This window comes from Danio rerio, chromosome 23 (assembly GCF_052040795.2).
Source record: "Danio rerio strain M-AB ecotype USA chromosome 23, GRCz13ab, whole genome shotgun sequence".
In the NCBI taxonomy this organism is placed as follows: domain Eukaryota; kingdom Metazoa; phylum Chordata; class Actinopteri; order Cypriniformes; family Danionidae; genus Danio; species Danio rerio.
Genome location: NC_141043.1, coordinates 66,029 through 92,035, shown reverse-complemented (window position 1 = coordinate 92,035; position 26,007 = coordinate 66,029). Strand labels below are relative to the sequence as shown.

The 26,007-nt window shown below is 43.6% G+C and overlaps 2 protein-coding genes across 11 annotated transcripts in view; one reads left to right on the top strand and one right to left on the bottom strand.

Annotated features, from left to right (window-relative positions):
- The window catches only part of hdac7a (histone deacetylase 7a), a 98,141-nt gene extending 78,959 nt beyond the window's left edge, over positions 1 to 19,182 (top strand). For 6 of the 10 annotated variants that reach the window (XM_087306327.1, XM_087306324.1, XM_087306325.1 and 3 more), the window contains exons 17-26: positions 1,976 to 2,083; positions 4,632 to 4,687; positions 6,606 to 6,693; positions 7,167 to 7,286; positions 7,988 to 8,085; positions 12,061 to 12,179; positions 13,200 to 13,333; positions 13,837 to 13,918; positions 15,543 to 15,684; positions 16,643 to 19,182. In XM_087306327.1, coding sequence (XP_087162453.1) covers positions 1,976 to 2,083; positions 4,632 to 4,687; positions 6,606 to 6,693; positions 7,167 to 7,286; positions 7,988 to 8,085; positions 12,061 to 12,179; positions 13,200 to 13,333; positions 13,837 to 13,918; positions 15,543 to 15,684; positions 16,643 to 16,685 — 990 coding nt within the window. In that variant the 3' untranslated portion in view covers positions 16,686 to 19,182. The remainder of the gene's footprint in view (positions 1 to 1,975; positions 2,084 to 4,631; positions 4,688 to 6,605; positions 6,694 to 7,166; positions 7,287 to 7,987; positions 8,086 to 12,060; positions 12,180 to 13,199; positions 13,334 to 13,836; positions 13,919 to 15,542; positions 15,685 to 16,642) is intronic. The other 4 variants (XR_015523000.1, XR_015522999.1, XR_015522998.1 and 1 more) reach the window with 1 other exon arrangement.
- A 482-nt stretch (positions 19,183 to 19,664) lies between these two features.
- twist3 lies at positions 19,665 to 25,987 on the bottom strand. The gene is given in 2 exon segments (NM_130985.3): positions 19,665 to 20,528; positions 25,031 to 25,987. A coding segment is annotated over 1 exon segment (600 nt). The 5' UTR covers positions 25,793 to 25,987; the 3' UTR covers positions 19,665 to 20,528; positions 25,031 to 25,192.
- Positions 25,988 to 26,007: the final 20 nt, after the last annotated feature.

Genomic DNA, 26,007 nt, shown 5'->3' with positions numbered 1-26,007 from the left:
CACAACAAACAGAGGAGAGAAGAGTCCCGATTCTAGATCTACACTAACTCTCCAGTCAGGAAGCATTTTCTAGAGGCCGTTTCCTTATGGGGACCAAAAAATGACTCCGCAAGGTCAACATTTACTGGTACTGCTATACTTGTGGGGACATTTAGTACCCACAACATAACACACACACAAACCTTATCAAAAACGAATAAGATGCAGTGGTGAATAATACTGGTTTCATTCATTCATTTTCACAGGCTGAGAAAGAGGTCAACACAGCAGAGTGAACCACTAATTAGTCTAGCATATGTTTTACACAGTACTCTTCCAGCTGCAACCCAGTACTCGGAAACACCCAAACACACTCATTCACACACACACTCATACACTACGGCCAGTGTAGTTGATCAGTTCCCCTATAGCGCATGTGTTTGGACTGTGGGGGAAACCGGAGCAACCGGAGGAAACCCACGCTAACACGCGGAGAACATGCAAACTCCACACAGAAACACCAACTGACCCAGCCGAGACTCAAACCAGTGACCTGAGCGCTGTGAGGCCACAGAGCTAACCCCTGCGCCACCATGCCGCCCTTCAAAAAGTCTTTCATTTTGACATGAGATTATTCTGCGTCCCCATTGGCAGGTTAGCAGAAACTCTCCTCATGACGTCTGAAAAGCTCCGTCTGCTCTGCTGGTCTAGAGAATGCTTCTTGATGTAAGAGTGTGTAGATGTTTGCTCCAGACCGAGGCAGACACTAGTGAAGGCAGTGTTTCTGCAGTGTTTGAGTTTGATCGGTCTAAGCGCTGACGTTTTTCCAGAAGTGCCCGTTGAGCAGTGTGTACCGCTGGCATCCGTCATGCCCTTCAGCTGAACCGCTGTTTGCGGCTTTGCAGATTTATGCACGCTGATCGCGGCTGTCATGATGATAAATGTGCTCGTGTACGCCAGCACAATCCAGCTACATCATGTGCTTCTGGCAGGATGGGTGACTGACATCCATTATCTGTCATGTGCGCGGCGCTGGGGGATTACGAGAGCCAGAGTTTGGGTGGAGGCGTCTACACTGAGAAACCTTCACCAAATGATTTGGGTTTAATGCACATGAAGCAGTGTGAGCCAGCAGCTGTGGGGCTCATCATGCTGCAATAAAGAGTAAATACAGGACGATTTGTTCAATAATAAATGCTGCTCTTACTGGGCGTTTGTGTTTCGCTTCTACTTTAAATAGCTAAAACACTCTTACATCAAGAAGCTTTTTCTAGACGAGTGATAAATGTAGCGCTGTTTTCAGAAATAAAGAGTCTAAATGAGGAGATTCTCCTGAAAACAAGCAGAATAATCTGACAATGAGGAGAGAGAATGAGTGGTAAATCAAGAACACGATGACCTCTCCTCCCCAGTGTCAGATTATTCTGCTTATATTAAAGAGAAACTCTTCATTTTGACTCATTATATTCTCTAACATGTCTAGAAAATGCTTCTTGATTTAAGATATTGTAGATATCTGCACTAGAAACAAGACTGACACTCTTAAGATCAGCATTTCTGCAGTGCATAGAGCAGTGTAATGTAGTGTTTGTGGATATATGCACTCGCATCATCCCAAATGTGTTGAGAAGTCCAGAGAAATTAACAGTTAGTGTGTGTGTGTGTGTGTGTGTGTGTGTGTGTGTGTGTGTGTGTGTGTGTGTGTGTGTGTGTGTGTGTAAGCAGAATAATGCTAACTTACAGAATAAAGGCGTCACCGCAACATTGACTGCAGCATCTCTCTTCTCTCAGTCTTCCTCTGCTCATACTGGCATAATAATAGGTGTTGAAGACTTCACTCATCATCAACATGATTTCAGTAGTCCCGTAACCCCACATCTGCCATGACCCACACATCATCAACACATGCTGTTGTTTGTCATGAGTAAACGCCCTCTAGTGGCCATGCTGTTCCTCCGAGTAGGTTTCTTTGCTAACTCTGCTCGTGTTTGTGCAGGTGGACAATGACACCATCTGGAATGAGATGCACACGTCTACAGCTTCCCGCATGGCGGCCGGCAGCGTGACGGAGCTGGCCTTCAGAGTGGCTAAAGGAGAACTCAAGGTCTGCTCATTTCAACTGCTTCATCAAACTGACTTGTTAAGGCTCGTTCACATCTTCCATCCCAAACCGTGTGGAGCGACTGAATGCATTTACACACACACACACACACGCACAACATGTAGTTTCTGTTTACAACTGTAGGTAAAAGACCTCAGGTCAGTGCCGTCTTTCCCACACAAACTACTCGAGCAGCTGTATAATAACAGCAGAGCTGAGCTCCAACACAGTAGATCCCGTTTACACTTGTGTTTAGAGTCGCTCACCTGTGATTGCATTTGACAAAAGCCCCGGGTGTAAACAGAACAGAGACTTGTGAATGATGCAGTCGTCTTCACTATGCAATAGCACATGTACAGAGAGGGCACATGACAGGCATTAATGTAGTGTAACTCCAGCTAACTGTCAACTAAAGAAGACGACTAGACTAGCATAAATGAGCCATGTGCTGCTTTACTGGGCAGCGCTTCAGTCCTGCTCCATCACAGTTCACAGCTCTGCAGGTTCAGTTCCAGTCGAGACACTTTTACCTGTATTGTGCTTATTCTAATACACATTATACATTAGAGAAGTGACAGAATCAATGCAAACTAGCTCAACAGCACTGAGAACAGGGTCATTATTCAGTATGCTATTACATGAGCTACAGTGAGCATATTTTAAACTTCAGTTAAGCAGAGGGGCAGTGGCAAAGACCCTGAAATCCACCAAGACAGAAATGGCTCTAACATAGCGCAATCAGGATGAGCTTTTCCTACACAAACTACTAAACCAGTGGCATAAAACATTATTACACACACAAACTCAAGCTGATTAGTACTGAGATTTTCACCATGATTATCATTTCAAAGTAGCTCTATATATGTGCGTAGTGTCCTTTCAGAAATCTAGATGTGTTTGCATCTGCTAGTAATAGCTGTGGACTGGAGTGTATTTGTGTATGGAGTGTGCTGGAAGATCTCGGATGGTTGTCTTCATCTCTTTAAATCTTGACAGGGTGTGTTGGTGTGTGTTAGACAGCATTACATCACTGCTCAGAGGAAGAGTTCGCCCACACTGTGCCATCACTTTACTACAAACCTGTGGGAACGTTATATTCTGAGTAGTCTTGCTCAGCAGACTATTGACTGCCATAGTGTGCTGCAATGAGGGAGGGTTGATAGTGAGTGAAGCTTCATTTTGGGGTGGACTACCCTTTTAAATCAGGATTTCTGTCGGAGACCCATGATTCCACACCCATGCATCATCTCAATATGCATTTGTTTGTTGTGAATACACGTGCCCTCTATTGGTAAAGAAACATACTGTTCCTTCAAGTAGATTTGACTAGAACTTGATTTGTGCTGCCAGAGCATGCAGACTGAGACGCATGTGAACAACACCACACTGGGAAGCAGCTCATGTTTGCTCTTCAGCATGTCTTCTGATGCCACTGCTCTCTAAAGATGCAATCGGTCGATTCACAGAAGGATTGAGGCTTGTGGATCAGGACAGCGCATGTCTGACGATGGCTCTTCATTAAAGCAGCGTTGGGATAAACAGAGACTTTTGTTTATCACAGTGTTTCGTCACGCTGCATGCCTCTTCTTGCTTTAATTCATCACTCAATATAAAGCACATCTACTATCAGACTGAAGCACACACTGCAAAACACAAGCGCTGTATTTACTCAGAGTTTGTGTCTTGTTTCTGGTCAAAATATAATAATTCTTAAATCAAGAAGTGTTTTTAGACAAGAAATAAATATAGTCTTGTTATCAGAAATAATGAGTGAGAATGAAGCGAGTTTCTCATTAAAACAAGCAGAATAATCTGACAATGAGGGAAGGAAAATAGTGTTCTGCCAAAATGAAGAACTAGATTATTCTGCTTCCCCCATTGACAGGTTATTTTGCTATATTTATTATTTACTATATTTATTGCTAGTCTAGCTTCTTGATTTCAGAGTTTGCAGATATTTGGACTAGAAACAAAACACAAAATAAAACAACAACAATAATTAAAATAATAACAATTATTAAAATAATAATAATATAATACAATAATAATAATAGTAATAATAGTATTAATAAAATAATAATAACAATAACAATAACACTAATAATAATACTACTACTACTACTAATAATATTATGTTATGTCTTTATTTGCTTAGACTCATCTAGAACATCAGTAATCAATTGTAATGTGTTTGTAGTGTAAAAGTTGATGAGCAGTCGTTTTCCTCCACATGCATGTATTTATTTTCCGACATCTCATTAATGCAGCATCAGTCAACACTCAAATCATGCGTCGACCAATCAGAGTGGAGCGCTCGTTTCCTTCAGAGGGCCTCGGCAATTATCGTCGCTCCACATAAAAATGAATCGAGTAACAACAGCAGCAGATCAGACTGATGAAGGCATAACGAGCCCGATCCCCGCTGCTAATTAACCATAATGAAGGTCTCAGGGAAAGCCTTTACTGCTGGAGCTGAACTCTGCTGCACGCTGTCTGTGTGAGAGGAACTGCTCAATGCGGAGTTAATCACATGTTGCTTTCCATCTTTCAGAATGGCTTTGCTGTGGTCAGGCCACCGGGACATCACGCAGACCCCTCAAACCCCATGTAAGTCTGCAGTACACACACACACACACACAACACACACACACACAACACACACACACACACACACACACACACACAGCCCTTCTGCAGTGGTGCAACAATGATCACACACAAGTTAAAATACAACTCAAAAGACAGAATTGTCTACTGGCAGATATTCAGCTAAGCAGAACAGCATATATACACTCACCGGCCACTTTATTAGGTACACCGTACTAGACCCCCTTTTTGCCTTCAGACCTGCTTTAACTCTTGGTGTCATAGATTCAGCAAGCTACTGGAAATATTACTCAGAGGTTTTGCTCCATATTGTCATGATAGCATCACACAGTTGCTGCAGATTTGTCGGCTGCACATCCATGATGCCAATCTCCCGTTCCACCACATCCCAAAGCTGCTCTATTGGATTGAGCTCTGGTGACTGTGGAGGCCATTTGAGTACAGTGAACTCATCGTCATGTTCAAGAAACCAGTCTGAGATGATTGAGCTTTATGACATGCTGCGTTATCCTGCTGGAAGTAGCCATCAGAAGATGGAGACACTGTGCTCATAAAGGGATGGACATGGTCAGCAGCAATACTCAGGTAGGCTGTGGCGTTGATGCTCAATTGGTACTAATGGAGCCAAAGAAAATCTCCCCCACACCATTACACCACCACCACCAGCCTGAACCGCTGATACAAGGCAGGATGATCCATGCTTTCATGTTGTTGAGGCCAAATTGTGAGCCGAGCATCTGAATGTGTCAGCAGAAATGGAGACTCATCAGAGCAGCAACGTTTCTCCAGTTTTGGTGAGCCTGTGTGAATTGTCGCCTCGATCATGATCATCGTCTTCAGAACCTGAAACCTTTGAGTCTCTACATTCTGTTTAGACCCTTCCTGAACACGTCACATCACTTATATCATTAACCAGACTGATCTCCCCCTCCTCGGCCTGTGCTCTATACCCTGCATGGTAATGATTATAGACACAGTGTGTGTGTGTGTGTGTATGTGTGTGTGTGTGTGTGTGTGTGTGTGTGTGTGTGTCCGTGAGCACAGATCAGCTGTAGTGTTGTGCATGTGAGTTTGGCTTTATTTATTGTGCTGACGAGGTCAGTTCTCCTTCCTGTGCATGTGCGTGTGTGTGTGTGTGTGTGTGTGTCTGTGTGTGTGTGTGCGTGTGTGTGTGTGTGTGTGTGTGTGTGTGTGTGTTATGTTTGTCTGACGTGGGTGTTGTGTTTGCACATGTGCACTCTGTCACCTCGCATTCAGCTGCAGCGTCAGCACGTCTGTGTCTGTGTGTGTCTGTGTGTGTTTGTCTTTGTGTGTGCATGAGTGTGTTTTTGTCTGTTTGTGTATGTGAGAGAGATAGTGTGTGTGTGTGTGTGTGTGTGTGTGTTTGTGTTTGTATGTATGAAAGTAAGTGTGTGTACATGTAAGTGTCCGAGAGTGTATACATATGCGAAAGTGTGTGTGTGTCTCTGTGTATGTGCGAGTGTATGACAGTGTGTGTGTGTCTGAGTGAAATTGTGTTTGAGTGTGTTTGTGTGTGCGTGCTTATGAGAGTGTGTGTGAGAGTGTATAAATGTAAAAGTGTGTTTTTGAGAGTGTATATATGTTAAACCTGCCTGATCATCTGCTGGAGCTTCACACACACTATTATCATCCAGTGTCGTGTGTTGCGTTCTGCATCTTACAGCTGCTACAGTGAGTGTGTGTCGGCAGTGTCTGCACATTAGTATTGTCCAGTGTAGTGCGCTGTGTTTACTGTAGGTCTTCAGACGTCTCCTACAGTGAGTGTGTGTCGGCAGTGTCTGCATGTGTTGAGTTCTGCTGTGGGAGAATGCTCCACACACTCTGCTGTTGGGTTTCCAGTAGTTGTTGGCTTGTGGTGTGCTGGCAGGCCTGACTGCATCTCTTCTGTGTTTCTCAGGGGTTTCTGTTTCTTCAACTCGGTGGCGATCGCTGCTAAACAGCTCCAGCAGAAGCTCAGCGCCAGTAAAATCCTCATCGTTGACTGGGTGAGAGCTCCACACACACTGCAGTAAACACACACTCATTTACATCTGTGCGCTGCAAACACACCGCTCTTACTGAGAGCTTCAGTCTCATATTTACTCCAAATATCTACAAACTCTTACATCAAGCAGCATTTCCCAGACGAGTGATGAATCCAGTGCTGTTCAGGAATAATGAGTCAGACTGAAGAGAGAAACAAGCAGAATAATCGGACACTGAGGGATATGTATTGCTGACTTATGAGGATTTATTGTAAAGTATAAGGATTCTGTAGCTCCGCCCTCTTCTTTAAGAGCACAATCTCATTTGCATTTAAAGCGACAGTCACCAAAACACCACGATTAGCATCAAAGCCTGAAAGGGTCAGTGTCAGAGAGCTGGAGGACATCATCTGTGTGCTGTTCTCAGCTCAAACTCAAAGATCCTCTGTATGTACACTGTTATATAATCTGATTGCATCTCCTCGACCCTTCAGGATGTTCATCATGGCAATGGCACTCAGGAGATCTTCTACAATGACCCCAGCGTCCTCTACATCTCTCTGCATCGCTACGATAACGGAAACTTCTTCCCCGGCAGTGGAGGACCAGCAGAGGTTTGCACACTCACATTATTGACTATCCAGAGAAACACAACTCTCCTTAGCTTCTTTACATCTCCTTATCAGCTCAAGAGTGAGTCGCATTTCTGGACAGGAACTCTCGTTGATCTAGCTTGTGGATCAGATCGTGTGACATCATCATGACTGATGATGTCACACGATCTTCATACTTCTACTCAGTAAAGCTTAAAGTGAGGCGTTTCAGCATGCTTACAATACAGCAGCCTTGTGCTTTTAAGACTTCATTTTAGCTGTAATGACTTATTTAAAATGCTTAATCTCACTCATGCCTATGCTTTAACGGCTAAATGCATTCTGGGATATGCTCCTGCAGTAAGCTTCAGTGTATATGGAGAAGTAATCAAAATACTCAAGTCAAGAAACCAGTATACCGGTATAATAATCTCACCGCTCTGGCAGATCATTCGTCATGTTTGTAGTCTCCATCCTCTGAAATCCTGCGATTGTTGCCTGTGTTTGAGGGTTATTCTCTGCAGTGTGTTGTTGTGAGGCCGTGTAAGCTCTCAGATCCCCCTCAGACTCAAGCTTTCAGTCTGTCACTGTTGCGCAAGCAGCTGTATCTGCATGATGGCCTGCAGCACACACGCTGGAGAGCCAACACTGTGTGTGTTGCAGGTTTAACAGCAGTGTGTGTGTGTGTGTGTGTGTGTGTGTGTGTGTTTGATTCGTCCCAGGTGGGTTCTGGTGCCGGCGAGGGCTTCAATGTTAATGTGGCGTGGACCGGTGGACTGGAGCCTCCCATGGCGGATGCGGAGTACCTGGCTGCCTTCAGGTACTGCTTTCACAATCTTTCTTGCACTTTTCATTCAGTTGATTCAGATTGTTCCATGTGCTGACCACAGGTCCAGTCGGGACTTCATCAGAAGAATTTAGTAGTGAATATAAATGCAGCTTTATGCAGAGTGATTGTGTGAAGATAGGAGTTTAACACTTAAAACATCAACCATAACACAATCACTTTTAAATCATTTTAGTGCAGGGAGATCCACGCGTTTGGTAAACAGAGCAAGTCTCTCATATAGTGCTGGATCACTGAGGCTTCACACCTGCCTTATTCAGTCGGGTTGAATCGCACTACAGTGTTTTTGATTCGGGCAGGTGTGAATGAAGCGATCATATTCGAGTGTTCACCAAAAGTGGACCAAAAAAGCCTGCTTGAAGAGGTAGTGTATGAGTGTATGAGTGTATGAGTGTATGAGTGTATGAGTGTATGAGTGTGTGTGTGTGTGTGTGTGTGTGTGTATGGGTGTTTCCCAGTACTGGGTTGCGTAAAACATATGCTATAGTAGTTTGTGGTTCATTCCGCTGTGGTGACCCCTTAATAAATAAAGGGACTAATCCAAAGGGAAATGAATGAATGTTTAAACTCTCATTTACAATCAAGAGGCAAGACTAAAAGCAGACAGTGAGCAGCAGGGACACACTGCAATAATGATTACACACGTGCAGAGAATAATGACATGTAGAACTAAGAAGAGTGTGTACTATATCCGGCACTGAGTTTAAATGATGAGAATGGAGGAAAGCGTTGCAGACGACTCCATCATCATCATCATCATCATCATCAGCAGCAGCAGAAAAGTGAAAAGAGAGAGTGAACGTTAGTCATACAGCGCTGAATAACACCACTTTATGATGAGCAGAAACTGTCTGGAGATGTGTTCACCTTCAGCTCAGAGTTCAGGAGGGAGAGCTCAGCCTTCACTGGTCTTCATATGGCTGTGCTTTGAGGATCAATATTGCGGAGGTTTTTCCCCTCTCCTGGTCTTCCCCTTCTGCCGTCTGCCAGCCTGTATCAGTGGAGGTGTTTATTGTCGTCTGAAACGCTCGCAGGCCTTCAAATGATTCCCAGCTTTCCATTGTGCCGGGATCAAACTGGAGCCTGGCCACTTCCACATGCCACTTAATCACCGCCGGTGGGTGGTGTTATTAAAAGTGTGTGTGTGTGTGTGTGTGTGTGTGTGTGTGTGTGTGTGTGTGTGTGTGTGTGTGTGTGCATTTTTGAAGGAAGCCTCCTTCGGGTTTTTGGTTTGGGTCCAAGCAGGCATTGCAAACCACACGCTAACCAGGATCGCTATGTGAAAGTGGGTGGGCGTCTAGAAAGATCTGAACGTTTGGGGAATATTCTGCCTCAAACCAGCCTGTCTCTCCTTGACTTCCTGTGTCTTATACACTCGTTCTCCTCCTTTTATTGGTCTTTAATGAATGCTGCTCTCTCTCTCTCCCCCTCCACCCACTCTGGAGTGGTTCTCTCCACACAGGGGAGCGTGGGTAGTTTTATTGGTCTAGAGGGGAGGCGGGGTTGGTAAGATCGGTGAGGGTATGTTCAGAGGGGGGGCGCAGTGGAGGATCCTGGGTAATTAAGGCAAATGGCTCCCAGATGGCGGGCTGTCAGTGACGTGAGGAGAACGACAAGCTCCAAATGGGATCCAGATGAGCGGCGGTCGCTTTGAACTCGCCGGTGATGCGCTCAAGAGGCGAAACCCAAAAGAAAAACCAGCGAGAGAAGGAAAACAAGGAGGAAGAGGAGCGAGAGGGAGAGGCGCTTATTAACCAGAGCTAATTCAACACTTCAGTCAGTGCCGTGCTCACGCCGGGCTTCAGCCGCTGACGCTGTGGAGAATTCGTCAACAATTCGACTTTCTTCCTGGAGTCTTTTGGGCGAGTTTCTGACAGCAGTGTGTCTGTTGTGTGGACTGTGATCAAGACTGATCAGCACTGAGTCCAGTAGTGTAAGGACAGATAATAACACACACTGTTGTGCCTGATCATCTCGCTGCCTCCGTCATCTCATCTGCCGAGTTAAACCCACAGTGTACTTCAGTGTCTTGTGTTCGCGAGGTGTGTGTAGGTTTGGTCATCAGAACAGTACAGGCGTTCCTCAGAGTTCCTCCACGAGGTGTAATCCTGCTTTGTTGCACTGATTCACAGTGTAGACCAGGCAACCGCGGCGCCGCTGGACACTATTCTGTGACAACATTCTTGAAGGAAAGGGCGAAAGTGAAGGGGGATGGGGGTTGGATTGGGCCTCCCAGTAGTAACTCTAAGGGCCCCAAAACGGCGTGCACCCTTAGAACAGTGCCAGCTCCACACAACCAACCACATAGAGAAGAGTTTATAAAGCTCAGGCATTCCTGCAACTCCACCATAGAAACAATCAATGGCCCATCACCGAGCACAAACTCTGTACCTGCTCAAATGAGTATGCGTCCGCCTGTGCATCTACATCGGCATATATGTGTGGAACTGGACGTATGTGTATGCAGTTAATCAATTACTGTCCCAAGCCAACTGCACCTAATTCAGTGCCTGGAATGGCAATATCACTTATTTCCGGGACAATATATCTTTTGCACACCAACATTATGACAGGCGTTCATGAAGACGAGATGTTCTGCGCATGAGGGTGGGGGGCGCTCTTCCATGACATTTCAGTGATTGAGCCCTGAAGCTTCAGTCTGCACAATACAAAGATCCTGAAGCCTCAGCAGCGGTCGTCTGAAGCCAGGACTGATGTTTCATGTGTTTCTCACTCACAGTCAGTCGTGACATCTGCCCTGGCGTTTGTTAGCATGCTCATCAAAGTTCAAGAGAGAAGAGACAGTGATGCGCTCGAGCTGGATCCAGACCCACCACAGGTCTTTTGTTACCGGGTTATTTTTACTAGCTTAGAATTATAGCAACAGTGGATAACAGCTCAGTTCATATATATCTCTACAGCGCCTTCACCATGAGGATCGCATCAAAGCAGCTGTAGTTGAGTTGGGTGTGATGTGCTCGTCTCTGCTGAAAACAAACACTGAAGAGACACTCCAACCAGCCAATCACAGTCATTTACACCATGTTGATCCCAATCCATGAGACCCTTGTTCACCTTCAGAACATGATCTCAGATATTGAGATGAATCTGAGAGCTCCCTCATCCTTCACAACAGCTCTTATGAGAACTTTCGGCTCCGCCCACACTAATCTGGATAGACGCTGTTGTTTATTTCCTCTCCGTCTGTGTGAAACAGTGAATGTGTGACTGTCAGCTTCAGTAAACATTCCCTGAGCACTGAACAGAGTCCATACAGACACACTCACATGCACCTTTAATAAAGCACCCTCAACATCTGCAGCACAGTGTCCTCCAGCATATTAGCTGACTGGTCACATGACTGCGTCACATGATCATGGTTTTCAAAAGCCTCTGTTCCACTGTCCACCCTGAACACGCTTCACATGTCTCCTCTTTGTGCAGCGTTTTCAACAGGATCCTGTATGTTTTCATTTGCTAAACACACTCAGTGCAGGAGCAGAGCTGACATGATGGCAACACATTACAGAATGTAAACTTTTTGGGTGAATTAAGCCTTTAAATTGACTTATTTCAAGACAGATAGTGAGTCTGATGGGTTGAAGATACTTAAGATACATTTTTCAACCAAAAATGAACAGGATGAGCTCTCCCTCGAGTGCTTCCAACGCTTTCTGAGCTTCTGTCCTCTGTTGAGCACTAGAGAAGATATTGTGGAGAAAGCTGTAACCATCGACTTTCAGAACAGAAAACAGAAATACTGTGGACGTCAGTGTTACAGCATTCTTCAGGATATCTTCTGTGGTGTTCAACACAGGAAAGAAACCCAGAAAGCTTGGAATGGAGTAACGGGAGAGTAAACCCTGACAGAAGGTGTATCTTTGGCTGAACTGAGACGTCTGCTGTACGCTGATGTGACTGTCGTGTTTCTGTTGTTGTGATATTCAGGACGGTGGTGATGCCCATCGCTCAGGAGTTTTCCCCAGATGTGGTTTTGGTCTCTTCAGGCTTCGACGCTGCAGAAGGACACCCGTCTCCTTTAGGAGGATACAAAGTCACTGCCAAATGTATGATCTCTCTATTTATAACGCAACTTTGAATAGGAACGCTTAAGGAAACACGTTACAGTTTAATCTCTCTCAGAGTTAAAGAGTTGAGTTTTACCATGTTCATCCATTCAGCTGATTTCCTGGTCTAGAGAGAAGACTTTTAGCTTAGCTTAGCATAGATCATTGAATCGGATTAGACCATTAGCATCTTAAAAATGACCAGAGTTTAGAGAATGATGTTATGTAAAGCTGGACTCTTCTGCAGCCTCCTCATGTGCTGAGACCAACAGAGGATGTAAAGTGCTGTTTTCTGGACGGATGTGATCAGGAATTATAATGTCAGTCCAGCGTAATAATCCGGACACTCTGCTGTTGTACTGTGACCACACCAGCGCAATGATATTACACAACACTGTTATTTTCAGCTGCACAAAACAGTGCAGGGTTCCTTTAAAACAGCCCTAATTCCCCATTAAATGCCTCAGTGTGTGCTGCGTGGGCTTCTAACAGTGTTATGAGGGAGAATGCAGACGTGTACAGGGCCAGCGCTGAGGCTTTACCTGCCCTCTCTAAACACAAGTTCAACTTTAGTTTGTTCTTATCAACATATTTTAAATATTGTGTCAAAACAAACATAAACTGTGTACAAAGAAATGTAAAATATAGCTGTATAGATATATGTGTCTACCTTTAAAATAAGGCCAGTGTCCTCATCACACAGAGAAGTATTGAGAACAGCTCCTGATCTAAGGAAGATCATTAAACCATGTTGGTTATCAGAGATTTACTGAGATCTACTGCTGAAGTCGTTGTGTTTGTGATGAACAGTGCTGGGGTGGATGTTGGCCTGATTGGGAAGCTTACATTGACATTAGTAAAATAAGACCTGCAACACAATATTTGTTTTTGCCCCATTGACTTCCATTATAATCACATGTATTGATTGTAAAGTCATGACCCTAAACTCTGAACAGCACACAGGGGTTTTTAGGAGTCTGAGCACACTCCGGGGTAAAGTTGAGACTGTTCTCTCGGCAGGTTTCGGCTTCATGACTCGTCAGCTGATGACACTAGCAGGAGGACGTGTGGTTCTAGCCTTAGAGGGAGGTCACGACCTTACAGCCATATGTGACGCGTCTGAAGCCTGTGTCAGTGCTCTGCTGGGGCTGGAGGTACAGATTTCTCTGTCAATAACAGTATCCATAACCATGTAGAAATACCTAAACATGACTATTATGAGCTAATCAAGATCTCAGTGAACTACAGCACAAGCCATGAGTGAATATTGGCCACCTTAATTACTTAATCGTTGATGTTTGCTGATATGATGAGTGGTTGTTAATGTGTTAATGTAACCTGCTGTATGAGAAAAATAATCATTAAAAGTGCATCTTGACCAGCATGAACACCAGACCTGTTTCACCTATTATTATTGACAGAACTCATCGATCCCCTTGTTCGTGGGGGTCATTATGATGTCGACACAACACTTTCCTGTTGTATTTTAGTGTAAACACACACTTGACGGACGTACACTTCACAAGAGTCCAGTAGTTGAAATGAAGTAGACATGAGTAGTTAATAATGATGTGCCCCTTCAAGGAAAGTCATGACGTAATGATGCATTAACAAGAGGAAAACAAACCCAGTGTGTTCTTGATATGTTTTGCTCTAGGAGCCTCTTCCCGAGTCGACTCTTCTGCAGACGCCCAGCGCTAGCGGAGTGCTGTCCCTGCAGAGAGTGCTGCAGATACACAGTGAGTCTCCGTCTGCACACAATTAGCCTCAAATGCACCGGCTTCCTGGTAGCACACATTTATTTCATTCTTCCTCATTAATTATAGTCATGATCGTCCTCGTTGTTGCACCACATGGCTCCGGCTCTGCCAAAAATATTCCTATAAAAACAAGGGTACAGGACGCGCGCTCTACGTGGCGTACAGCACTGCCTCTCCCATGCTCTCTGTCTGCGTCTGCATGCTGTATTCCTTTATTTCACAACATTCTGTGATCACTTTAAACCTGTGCAATCCTCAACTGAACCCACAGAGAAACCTGATGTACACAAATACTGTGTGTAAATGATACTGTGTACATGATACACAAGCTCAGACTTAGATTTCTCATGTGTAAAGCGTGTCAAATATGCAGCATATACTTCCTACTATTGCCAAAACGGCTGCTTTATGTTTGTTCAACCATTGCAATTATGAATATGCATATACACATGAACACATATTAGATATAATTATAAAATGTAGATTTATGGCCATGTTATAGCAGATATTTGGAATATACTGTATATGTACATATTTAAAAATTACATTGGTTGAAACTAAAAACAAGACGTGTTTGCAGTTGGAAGTGTTCTGCAGAATGTTCAAGCTGTTCTCAGTGCACACAGTGTACACCGTGAGACTCCAATGAGGTCAAAATAATGCTTTAAATGTTTCATATCAGGAATGTTATTCATTAATTGAGATGTCATCATTAGAATCAGCTTTATTTCTACACTGAAAGCTTTCGGGAAAGTTTGATGAACTTCTTGAGCTGTTTTGGGCCTCAAAAAATTCTTTTTTAAATGATAAATAATTTAAGTTGATTTAAATGACTGTTTAAAAGTCTGTGGACATAACGTGCTAGTGCATTTATTGAGTAAGGTCAATGCTTTTCACTGTCATCTGCAATATATAATATATATAAACGCAATAAAACACGAGTAGCAGAGCATTGTGGCTGCATATTGGCACTGGTGAAATGATAAATATTTAAAATAGGCATTTTCCTTATGAATAAACTGCACAGCTGAAATCTAAACAACAACAATCTCACCTAAAAAAAGACTCAAAGCTACATGATGTTGTCCAACAGCTGCAATATTTGACTGTAGAGTGTCCTGTATGTGGGAGGATTAATACACAAGGGTGAAGAGGCGGTACAAGTGCTGTTATTTGAACACTGCACGGTGTGTGTGTGTGTGTGTGTGTGTGTGTGTGTGTGTGTGTGTGTGTGTGTGTGTCTGTGTCTGTGTCTGTGCGCGTGTGTGTGTGCGTGTGCGTGCGTGCGTGTGTGTGTGCGTGTGTGTGTGTGTGTGTGTGTGTGTGTCTGTGTGTGTGTGTGTGTCTGTGTCTGTGTCTGTGTCTGTGTGTGTGTGTGTGTGTGTGTGTGTGTGTGTGTGTGTGTGTGTGTGTGTGTGTGTGTGTGCTTCGTTATATCAGGGTTTAGAGTGGTTCTGCTGTGTGTGTTCTTCATGAACATCGGTTTGTTGGTGTCCTTGCTGTGTGTCGTGTACTGTCAGTTGATTCTGCATCTACTGTGCTGTCCTGAATGAAATAGAGTAAACGGAGTGTGTGTGTGTTTTCTCATTGTTCTGTGTGTCAGGTCAGTATTGGTCCTCCCTGAAGCCGCTGATGGGCACGGTGGGCATGTCCTTTCTGGGCGCTCAGAGGAAAGACTGTGAGGAAACAGACACCGTCAATGCCATGGCATCTCTTTCAGTCGGAGTCCTGACCAACAAAACCAGGTGCATTTCATTATTACTGGCACTTCCTGCTTATTTCTGTCCTATTTTTAACGTCCACATGAAATCCAGACTAGCCATGTTGATGTTGTGAGCTGATGCGCTGAACACTTCATCTGTGCAGGTCATTAAGACTGAAACAATAGTGTGCTCTGTTAATCTTTCACTGAATATCCTGTTTGTGTTCAGTTCAGTTCTCAGATTAGTTCTGTCTGAGGTAGTGGGTGGGGCTAACACACTTAACCACTCCCCTTTTAGCTGTCAGTTTAAAACCAAATGAGGAGGAGTCTGTTAGGCTGTAATAACTCTGCACAAACCCTTTCCCCATCTATCTGAATGACACGCCTACTTTACTACATCCAATCAGCTCACAGTAGAAAAAACAAGCCCCGCCCACTGTTTACTCATTTAATATTCTGTTTCTCCAGGAACTGCAGCACAGTATGGAACAAAACAACAGACGCAGCTTCAGGTTGATGTATTAACAGCACTAATAGTTAAGAAACAGCCGTGATTAAGTCATGTTGAAACATCTACTGTACTAATGACATCAAAGATTTACCCTGAATCAAGACCTGCTCCACCTCTCTACACTGATTACCATTACTCAGTGCTTTAGTACATTACTGTTATATAGTATGACGCCTTAACTAAGACACCTGAAGACCAGATGCCCAATGTTTTATGTCGCTAACACACACCGTCTGCCTTAAAGCTCAGGTTGTGTTGGTCAGTAAAAGATGAGAGGAGGAGCTCAGAATTAAAGCCCCGCCCCGTTCATAGTATGCATCATCAGCTGAAAATACATCCTCAGACTGAGGCAGACTGTAGGACACCAGGAGGCCGGTGTTACAGCAGTGTTCAGGTTTAATCAGGAGGCCCTGCTCTTCTGACGCTCGCCGCTGCAGGAAATGATGCGTTATGAGCTCATGATGCTAACTGTAAACCTCATTTTCCACAGCCTTGAAGATGAGCCCATGGAGCATGATGAGGACTCCCTTTAGAGCGTGAGCCAGACTCAGGGGGCGTGGCTTCATCATCAGGCCCCGCCCACCACACACACCTCAACACTGGGCGCCAGATAATACACCTCTGCCATCTACACTAATGTGTGTGTTTGACTAAAGGAACGTGTTGAAGATTCTTCACCTCAGTGCCTCAATCAGACTGTTGACTTCAGCTGGAGACGCCAAACACAGCGCCTGGACATTCCTCAGGCTGTATATGCAGATACACGCAGGTTATCCACTTCACAAGCCAGCCATTGAGAGAGAGAGAGAGAGAGAGAGGGCTTTCCCTGCACCTGGCAACCACAAAGTGCCTGCGCTCTATGATGATGTCATTACTATTACCCAGTTTAACCACTAAAGCAGACTCGGGGAGCTGTGGGTGTGTGTGAATCCTGCTGTTTCTCCTTTATTTTTGCACTGTGCATTCCATAATGTGAAGCGGGAACATCCTCCACAGCTCTGAGGACCACGGCTCTACTTCCGCATTACAGACCAGCTCCATTCTCCATTCCCAGCATGAAGGCTGTACACCTGACGAGTGGACGTGTGTGTGTGTGTGTGTGTGTGTGAGTGATGTTTTAAAGGCCAGAGGGACAAACCAGCTATTAGCAACATTACACACACACACACACACACACCTATACAGCATGACCACTGTACTTTTAATATCGCAGACACGGGAAGTTCTTACACTTTCCCTAGACAAACTATAGACCAAACTAATATGAATATGAATATGAGCGTGTGTGTGTGTGTGTGCGCAGGGTTGTGTAGCTGTGCATCAGTGGTGTGTGGAGCCGCTGGTGTGTGTGTGTGTGTGTGTAACGGCGTGTCCTTCATTGCTCTGCTCTTGCAGGTTTGTTCTTGATATTGTACGAGGGCTGCATTGTTTTTGGATGGTGCTCTGTTTTCCTCAGCCGGTGCAGAGATGTTCTTCTTCAGCTGAAGCAGATACTTTGGGAGCTGGAAGCTTTGACCTCTATAGTATTTGTTTTCCTCGTATACTGAAGTCTTCATTTGTAGAAGACAGAAGCTCACCTGTGCATACCTGTCCACCCTCCTGTTTCCCGGGATTCTCCCGTATTTTACAGTTCTATCCCGCCACCATCCTGAAGGCATTTCTCCCATAGTGTTAGTCTTCTCTGAAGCGTGGCAATAAACTTTAAAGAGCCGATTCTCCCTATACACAACCCATACCGCCAAACCCCCAGGGGCCGCCCCTCGCTCTTAAACATGAGTCTGTCCTAGGCGTTCGCTTTATTTAGGCATGACCACGCTGAAATAAATGTTAAAACAGCAGGATTCCTTTCCTTTACATTACAGGCGCCGTCTCCCCTCCTATGCAATCCTCTAAACAGTCATGTAGCGGTGCGTATGATAAACAGACGCTGTTTCCCCAACAGATTCTGCACACGCCATTAAGCGGAGTGAAAGTCTGGCTTTGGGTGTGTTTGAACAGACATCTACACATAATTCATAATAATAACATCTAAAGATGTCCATCTTGCTGGGTTTTTAGGTCTAATTTAGTCCTAAATGAGCATAAATCCTGTATTATGGTGGGCAAATTTCCCATGGCAGTGTTGACAGGTATGCACAGGAGCTTCATAAGCACTTGAGGAGGGTAAAGAGTGAGGATATTTCTGGTGAATTACCCCTTTAAATCATCCCTCTGAGATGTGTTACACATTCACTACAAGAAGCAATGGTGAGCTGACAGATGCTGTTCCTCCAAGCAGAAGAGTGGCGGCGTTCCTGATCCTCACTCTCCTCTTCATCCTGATATTCCCCAAGTGCCCAGCGCCTGCCGGACCAATAACTGCATCTCCACCTGTGTTTATAGCCTGTACCAAACCACTGTGGATAGTCAGTCGTGTGTATGAGTCCATGTGTATATAGTCCCTGTACCGCTGTGTTTTCATCAAGACGCTGGGTAGATTTTGCCCATCAGACCCCCATGAAGACGGTGATGAAGTCTTAGCTAATCTCTGAACTAGCGGCGCTCGTGCTGCGTATTTATAGCGCTTCAGGCGGTGCGCTGCGTCTCTCCACCGGCAGAATCAGACCGCACTCGCTGAGGGTCTTCAGGCTGTGATCTCCACATTCCTCTGCGCTCGAGCCTCGTCTTATTTTACCATAGCTCTGTGCATGTGTACTGTGTTGATATACCTCTGGAAGCGCTGGTGTTCTGTCTGTGGGGTTCGTGCTGTGATGTAAAAGCAGAGCAGCGCAGTCTTAATCATGTCCTTTATTCCCTCGTTTGCTTTGTTTCGTGGACTGTAAATATCGACCTACGACCAAAAGACTCCACCTCTCGTGCCTTGAAGCTCTTGGCCTGTGGACGCCACTAACTGGATCTGTTAACAGAATAACGCTGTGTTTTAATCTCCTTCACTGGTTTCCCACTCCTCTATTCCTCTGTGTATAGTAAAGAAGCTCTATTTTGTACTGTTTCTATCTTCCTAATTAAATGAAAACATGTTTGGCTGAAGTGGAGGTGTTGTGTTCACTTTATTCACCCAGCAGTGGACTAATGAATCAGATGTGCTCAGATCACTGTTTTCTGTCATTATAAACTCACTCAGAGCCGTATTCTAGCACAGCCCTGCTGTAATAATACACTAATAACCCTGTGGAGATGATCACAGCGCCCGCATTCTCCACCAAAACACAGCCCATCCTGTTATTACAGTAAAACTGTGTCGTCTTCATAATAAGCACTGAACGCTCCTCTAAAAGTTGACTTTTTAAATAATATTTTTAACATCTTTTTTTGATATTAAATATCAGATGTGTGTTTGGACTGCACACTGTATGGTTCCAGCATGGATATCACACTATGAACATTCACAACAGTCACATGCAGTATCTAAACCATACCTTCATCATCTCCACACGTTTCTGAAATTAAGAGCATTCAGGCATGAGAAATGGTTCAGTTTGTAGCTGCTTGTAGGATTCTTGAGTCTTGGCTTTCATCTTATTGTTTGTTTATTGATGAATTTTCAAGCTCTTGATAATCAGCGTAAACTCTTAGTCTGTTAGCTACTCATCGAGTTCTCCTGCTGTACGCTTCATTTCAGTTTATTTTCACACCATCACCAACACCAAGTTTAGCCGACATCTCATCCTATTAGCGACCGCTGCCTGGATCTGCTGTAAAGATGTACTCAAACAGCTTCTTCATTATTGTAGAAATATTTATAATCACCAAGTCCACTCACATGAACCCTGCTATCTTTATACGTTTGCAGACGTTTGACTGAATCCTGAAGCAGAGCATCTTTCTAAATGTCTTCCTCTGTACTCCGACACATCATTATTGATGTACAGCTCCTCATTCCCCCATTAAAGCCACTAACACTTCTGCAGTTAAAGTCTCTTTTAATAGAGGAATAGAGTGAATCTTGAAGCATTATTTGATTATTTTACATGAACTGGCGGTTTACACAGTGTTACCCGTCACTGAAGCAGGAATGAATGGCTAATATACAGCAGAAACACAAGCACAATCACTCTCACATCTGCATAATGAAGCAATATAAAGAGCGGAGGAAGCCTTGATCCATCAGGTCAGGGTTAGTGAGTCCTCAGAACAGTCAATATCTGCCCAAACATGAGTCCAGAGAACAGTCAACATGGAGGAACACTGATTTGAGATCAGCAGCAGTCACTTCCACTCAGCTCAGTGCTGGATTCAGTCTTGTGGAAATGCTCTGCTCATCTGCGCTCCTCAAGACTCTTTCTCTCCTGCGTTTGCTGGTAAAGCTCCATTAGGGAAAGGGGAAGACTGTCGGCTTGTAGATGAAGCATGAAGTCCTCTGGGGTTGTGGGAAACTGTTGGGACACAGAAATCACGTCAATCCCAATGAAAATAAAGCTTTACGCTGACGTTGAGTTTAGCTCACAGTTCATGCCGTATACCTGCTTATTACCTGCCTGTTATGAAGATATCGACTGTTCATCAGCACTTATTAAGTCTGATATTACCGTATGGCTACACAACTACTGCTGTACTCACTGTTAATGACAGATGATGAGCCGTTTGTTGAGCTGGTAGTGTTGGTTAATGCTGTGGATTGTGACCTGCAGTGTTCAGTTTCTGTACAGGCATTATTGAAGACTAAATGATTGATTAATCCCTTTAAAATACTGATTATTTCTCCAATATTTCCCCTGTGATGTTAAACAGAGCCAAGACATTTTCCTGGAATTCCAATAATAGTTATTTTTCTTCTGGAGAAAGTGCAAATAAAGTGTTTATTTACTGATGTTTATTATGTTTCGCTACAGAAAAAAAAATTACCCAATGACTTGCCTAATTACCCTAACTTTACCCTAATTACCCTAACTTTACCCTAATTACCCTAACTTTACCCTAATTACCCTAACCTTACCCTAATTACCCTAACTTTACCCTAATTACCCTAACCTTACCCTAATTACCCTAACCTTACCCTAATTACCCTAGTGAAGCCTTTACATGTGACTGTAAGCTGAACACTAGTGTCTTGAAGAATATCTAGTCTAATATGATGTGCTCAAAGACAGGGAAATGAGTTGTTGAAATTGTTGGATTTCGCTTTATACTGTTGTTCATGAAGCTTTCTTGAGCTCAATACGAGATTATGCAGATTATTTTAAACTAAACAATTTGCTGAGATTTAGTTTAACTAACTGTGAGTAACTAGTTACGGATGTTCATTGCACTTACTATAGTAATTACCATTATGTATAATGACATGTACCTAACCCTAAAGCAAAGCCACATTACAGCCACAAGCATAGAGTGAGTCCATGTTGAAGATGCTGAGCTCCACACAATCCAGCATCAACTGACCGAGCTGAGTAAAGCTCCTGCAGATGGAGTCTACTAAACTCACCGCTGCTCAATATCTCTGCTCCAGTCCGCTTTACAGGGCATTTCACCATCTGCTGACAACACATTGATGAAGGCCTGATAAACCGATGAGCTATCAACCTATAGCATCCGCTAACGGCTAGCACAAATAACCTGATACACATTAACCTCACACTGACACACACATGCACGCACGCACGCACACACAAGACTGAGCTAGTGTGTGAATCTGCAATAAAGACTAGTATGGATGCAGCTGCAGCTGGAGGTTAATGACAGTAATTTATAATTATTATTACAACTGTACAATTATCAGACAACAGTAATTACAGTTTCTACATCACCGTGAGGGTCAGGGTTTAGCGTAGGTGCTAATTATTGGGTTATGTAAAAACTTTTATGAATAATACTCTGTACAATTACAGTTTCTACATCACCGTGAGGGGTTGGAGTGGGGGTAAATGTTAATAACATACAAATAATGGGTAATTTAATAAATATTATGAGCAATTCCTGCTGTAATTAAATGTGTATAAATGTGAAAAATAATACAAATGAACATCGAATTTAATAAATAGTTTAAATAATTCTCAGTAACTTCTAACCACAGCTGCAACAACCGTATTTGAGTGTGTATGGCATGCATGTAACACACACACACACACACACACACACACACACACACACACACACACACACCTCAGTAACAGCCCACAACTGTTTCCAATCATTAGGTTCCTGCATGTCTGGCCGGCCGCCTCTGATTGCACGACACTGGATACGAGATGCCGCTTTACACCCGCGGGCTACAGGAGACTCCTCTCCACCTTTCCCTGCTTCCTCTCACTCACTTTTATTTGCCTTTCAAGCTTTCTCTTTGTTGCCCGTTATCTTTAACAGCAACACATGGCCGCAGAGCCGAAAATAATGTAGAGAAGCGTGCGACTGAAGATCACGGTCACTCCACCGGCCGACACTGTACAATAGAGCTGCATTATAACACCGGCAGCAACTACACATGCAGTACTATATTCACTCATGTTGATCAAGTGGATTATTAGAACACACCAACATTAACTAACACCAACAAGCCACAGTTATACGTCAATAATGCATCAGTAAATGTTGAACGAGGATTAATAAATGCTGTACTCGTGCTCTTCACTATTAGCTCATGCTAATAACTGCATTAACTAATGAAGCTGATTTACAGTGCTATTACTAATGGACTAACATGGGTGTACGTTTGGTCGTGTGTGTGTGTGATGAAGAGCAGAATCACGCACAAAGTTAAATGTCTGAAGAATGTGCGCAGAGACACTGGCATGAGGTCAATCGCTCAGAATGATCTTCAGGATTTATAAATGCTGCCTATGAAAATATGCATAATCATTTGTGTTAAACGGAGTAATGAATGAGCTAAAACTCCAGAATTATGACATTGCGTGTGCTGTATTCTCAGAATATGCTCCAATGTTTATATTTAATATGAAGGGTTAGGGATTAGTTTTAGTCTTGATTAAATGAAGCTGGGTTTCCAGTGATCTTGTGAATGTTAGTTTGGACAGATCTGTTCAGCTCATTTTAAATGAACACAACATTTAAAGCAGATTATGACTGAAAACTCAAACATTCATCAGAAAATCACATTCACTGCAAACAAACGTCCTTACAGAGCCGTTCATCATGTGTGATGTCTGTATTTCTTCTGTGGTTATGATGCTAAGTAAAAAACAGAAAAAAACTATATATATATATATATATATATATATATATATATATATATATATATATATATATATATATATATATATATATATATTTAATTTTTTTTTCTGTTTTATATATACACACAATTATCTTCAAAAGGTGGAAGATTTCGATTTAAAACTAGCGCAATGCTTTTAATTCAGATTTTGTTTCTCTAGTTTACATACACGGTGAAGTCAGAAATATTTCTCAATTTCTGTTTATCGGAGAGCAGATTTCTCCAACACTTTTATAATCATAACAGTGTTAATAACTCATCTCTAATAGCTGAAGCCTCTTCATCATGATGACAGCACATAATATTAGACTAGATCTTCTTCAAGACACTAGTGTTCAGCTTACAGTGACATGTAAAGGCTTCACTAGGGTAATTAGGGTAAAGTTAGGGTAATTAGGCAAGTCATTGTATAACAGTGGTTTGTTCTGGAGACAATCCAACACTAATATTGCTGAAGGGGTGAATAATATTGAGCTTAACATGACTTTAACACTATTAAACACTGCTTTTATTCTAGCCCAAATAAAACACATCAGACTTTCTCCAGAAGAACAAACATTAGAGGAAACACTGTGAACAACTCCTCAATCTGAGAAACAGCACTTGGGGAATATTTAAAGACTCACAGGAGGGCGAGTAATGATTGTGAGTTCAGCTGTGAATGTTGCTCGTTCTGCTTTATAAATCTGCCCGAGTCTCCTGAACTCTTCTTCAGAAGGACAGCATCAGTTCAGCTTCTGCTCTGTTCCTGCGCTCCGAGTCCAAGCCACAGAAAAAGAGCAGTTACACTAATTTCCTTTCCAAAATCCAGACTGATAACACTTAAATTATAACTCAGTGTATTAACACATGCATTCATTAATGAGGTCTGTGATTGTTGAGTAAAGCCTCTCAATGAAGCAAATTAATGAGTCTACTAATATGACATTGGACATTTTCTGCGACTATAAATTGGCAGGTTTATTTGTTTGTTTGTTTGTTTCACCATCAGATCAGCTGTTATTGGTGCATGTGTGATTACGCACAGGTTAATGTATACTGTAAACTGGGTGTTGGTGAATATTCACTGTAAGATATGCAGGTTTGCACACGGTTCTCGAATGTTGTCCCAACACAAATCAGCTAAGCTCACTTCACTAACTGAACAAATTAATTAAGTCGTCCTCCAAACAAGCTTAAGAACGGTGTTTAAATTCAGTAGTCAGCATCTGAAGTGGATCAAAATAGTTTTTCTAAATTGTCCTAAGAGAAGAGTGGGCTTCTGAACAGTTTGATCCACTTCACATGTTGACTGCAGGCCATTTCAACACAGCTTAGGCAAACGCTGCTGCCCAAACACCGCTCGCCATGATCTGAAAACGCAATCATTACTATAATACAAGTTTATTTGATTTGTGATGGAGAAACGGGCAGGTTTTCAGTTACTTTATTTTAATGTGTATTTCACACTATTAACTGACCATCAGCTGAATAAACTGCTCATTATCTGCTATTAATAGTCAGTGAGGCAGTATTTGTGTTTAGGTGTTGTGTGGGATTAGCGATGCAGAATTAGATCATACTTCATAGCCTGTAGTGAACATTAGATATCTTAATAATAATCCAGCAGTAAATGCTGTGAACTGTGAGCTAAACTAAAGCTTGAGCAGATCTAAACTCATCTTTAAACAGCGGTGTTCACTGTAGAGACTCTGCGGGTCTGCAACATACCTGCGAAGGCTTGATTTGGAAAAGTGAGAGAGGTCAGAGGTCATCTTTAGGCAGGGTGGGGTCATGGCAGGGTGAGTCGGAGGCCGTGTGGAGAGGATATAGAGATGAAAATCAGGATCAGAGTTCGGGATTCAGTTTTTGAGATGAGGAACGGGTGGATGTTTAGTGAGTGGCGGACATGGACCAGGCACCCTCCATCCTCCAGACGGAGAAGGCGTAGCTCAGCCTCTCGTGGGCCAGATAGTTGCAGCTGGCCAGCTTGGCGTCCATCTCGTCGCTCTGCAGGACCTGGTAGAGGAAGTCGATGTATCTGGAGGCCAGTTTGAGGATCTGGATCTTGCTCAGCTTGTCCGAAGGCAAGGTGGGGATGATCTTTCTGAGGGAGGCGAAGGCGTCGTTCAGGGACTGTGTGCGCTGGCGTTCCCGAACGTTGGCGATCACTCGTTGCGTGTGGAGGTCTTCGAAGGGCTGTCCGGGAACTGGAGAAACCGAACTCACGACGGGCACCAGAGAGGACGAAGAAGACGATGAGGATGACGGAGAGCTTCTTTTGGGACGTTTGGGAGCCAGATTCGATGGGTTGTCCAGGGATGGTTTGTCGTCTTGTGAGACGGGCTCTTTTTTGGGACCCGTCAGCCGCTTGCGTGCGCCCGCCGGTGGAGAAACCACAACCGCACACTTATTGGGGCGCCGCTCCTGCTCTTCTTCAATGGGAAGGATCCCACTTTCAGGAAAATCTCCACAAGTCTGTTCCTCTCGCATGACGATCAGTCCTCCGTGTCAGTGCTCCTGCTGTACCTGTGAGCGGTGTCAAAGTTAAACACTGAAGCGAGCTCTGTGGGATCTCTGTGAGGGTTATACAGCCATTGCTTTGGGTTTGTTGTTAGAAATCAAATGCAATCTCTGCAGTGTGTGTGTGTGTGTGTGTGTGTGTGTGTGTGTCATGTGGCTGTTTGTGTCACTGACTGCTAGTCAGG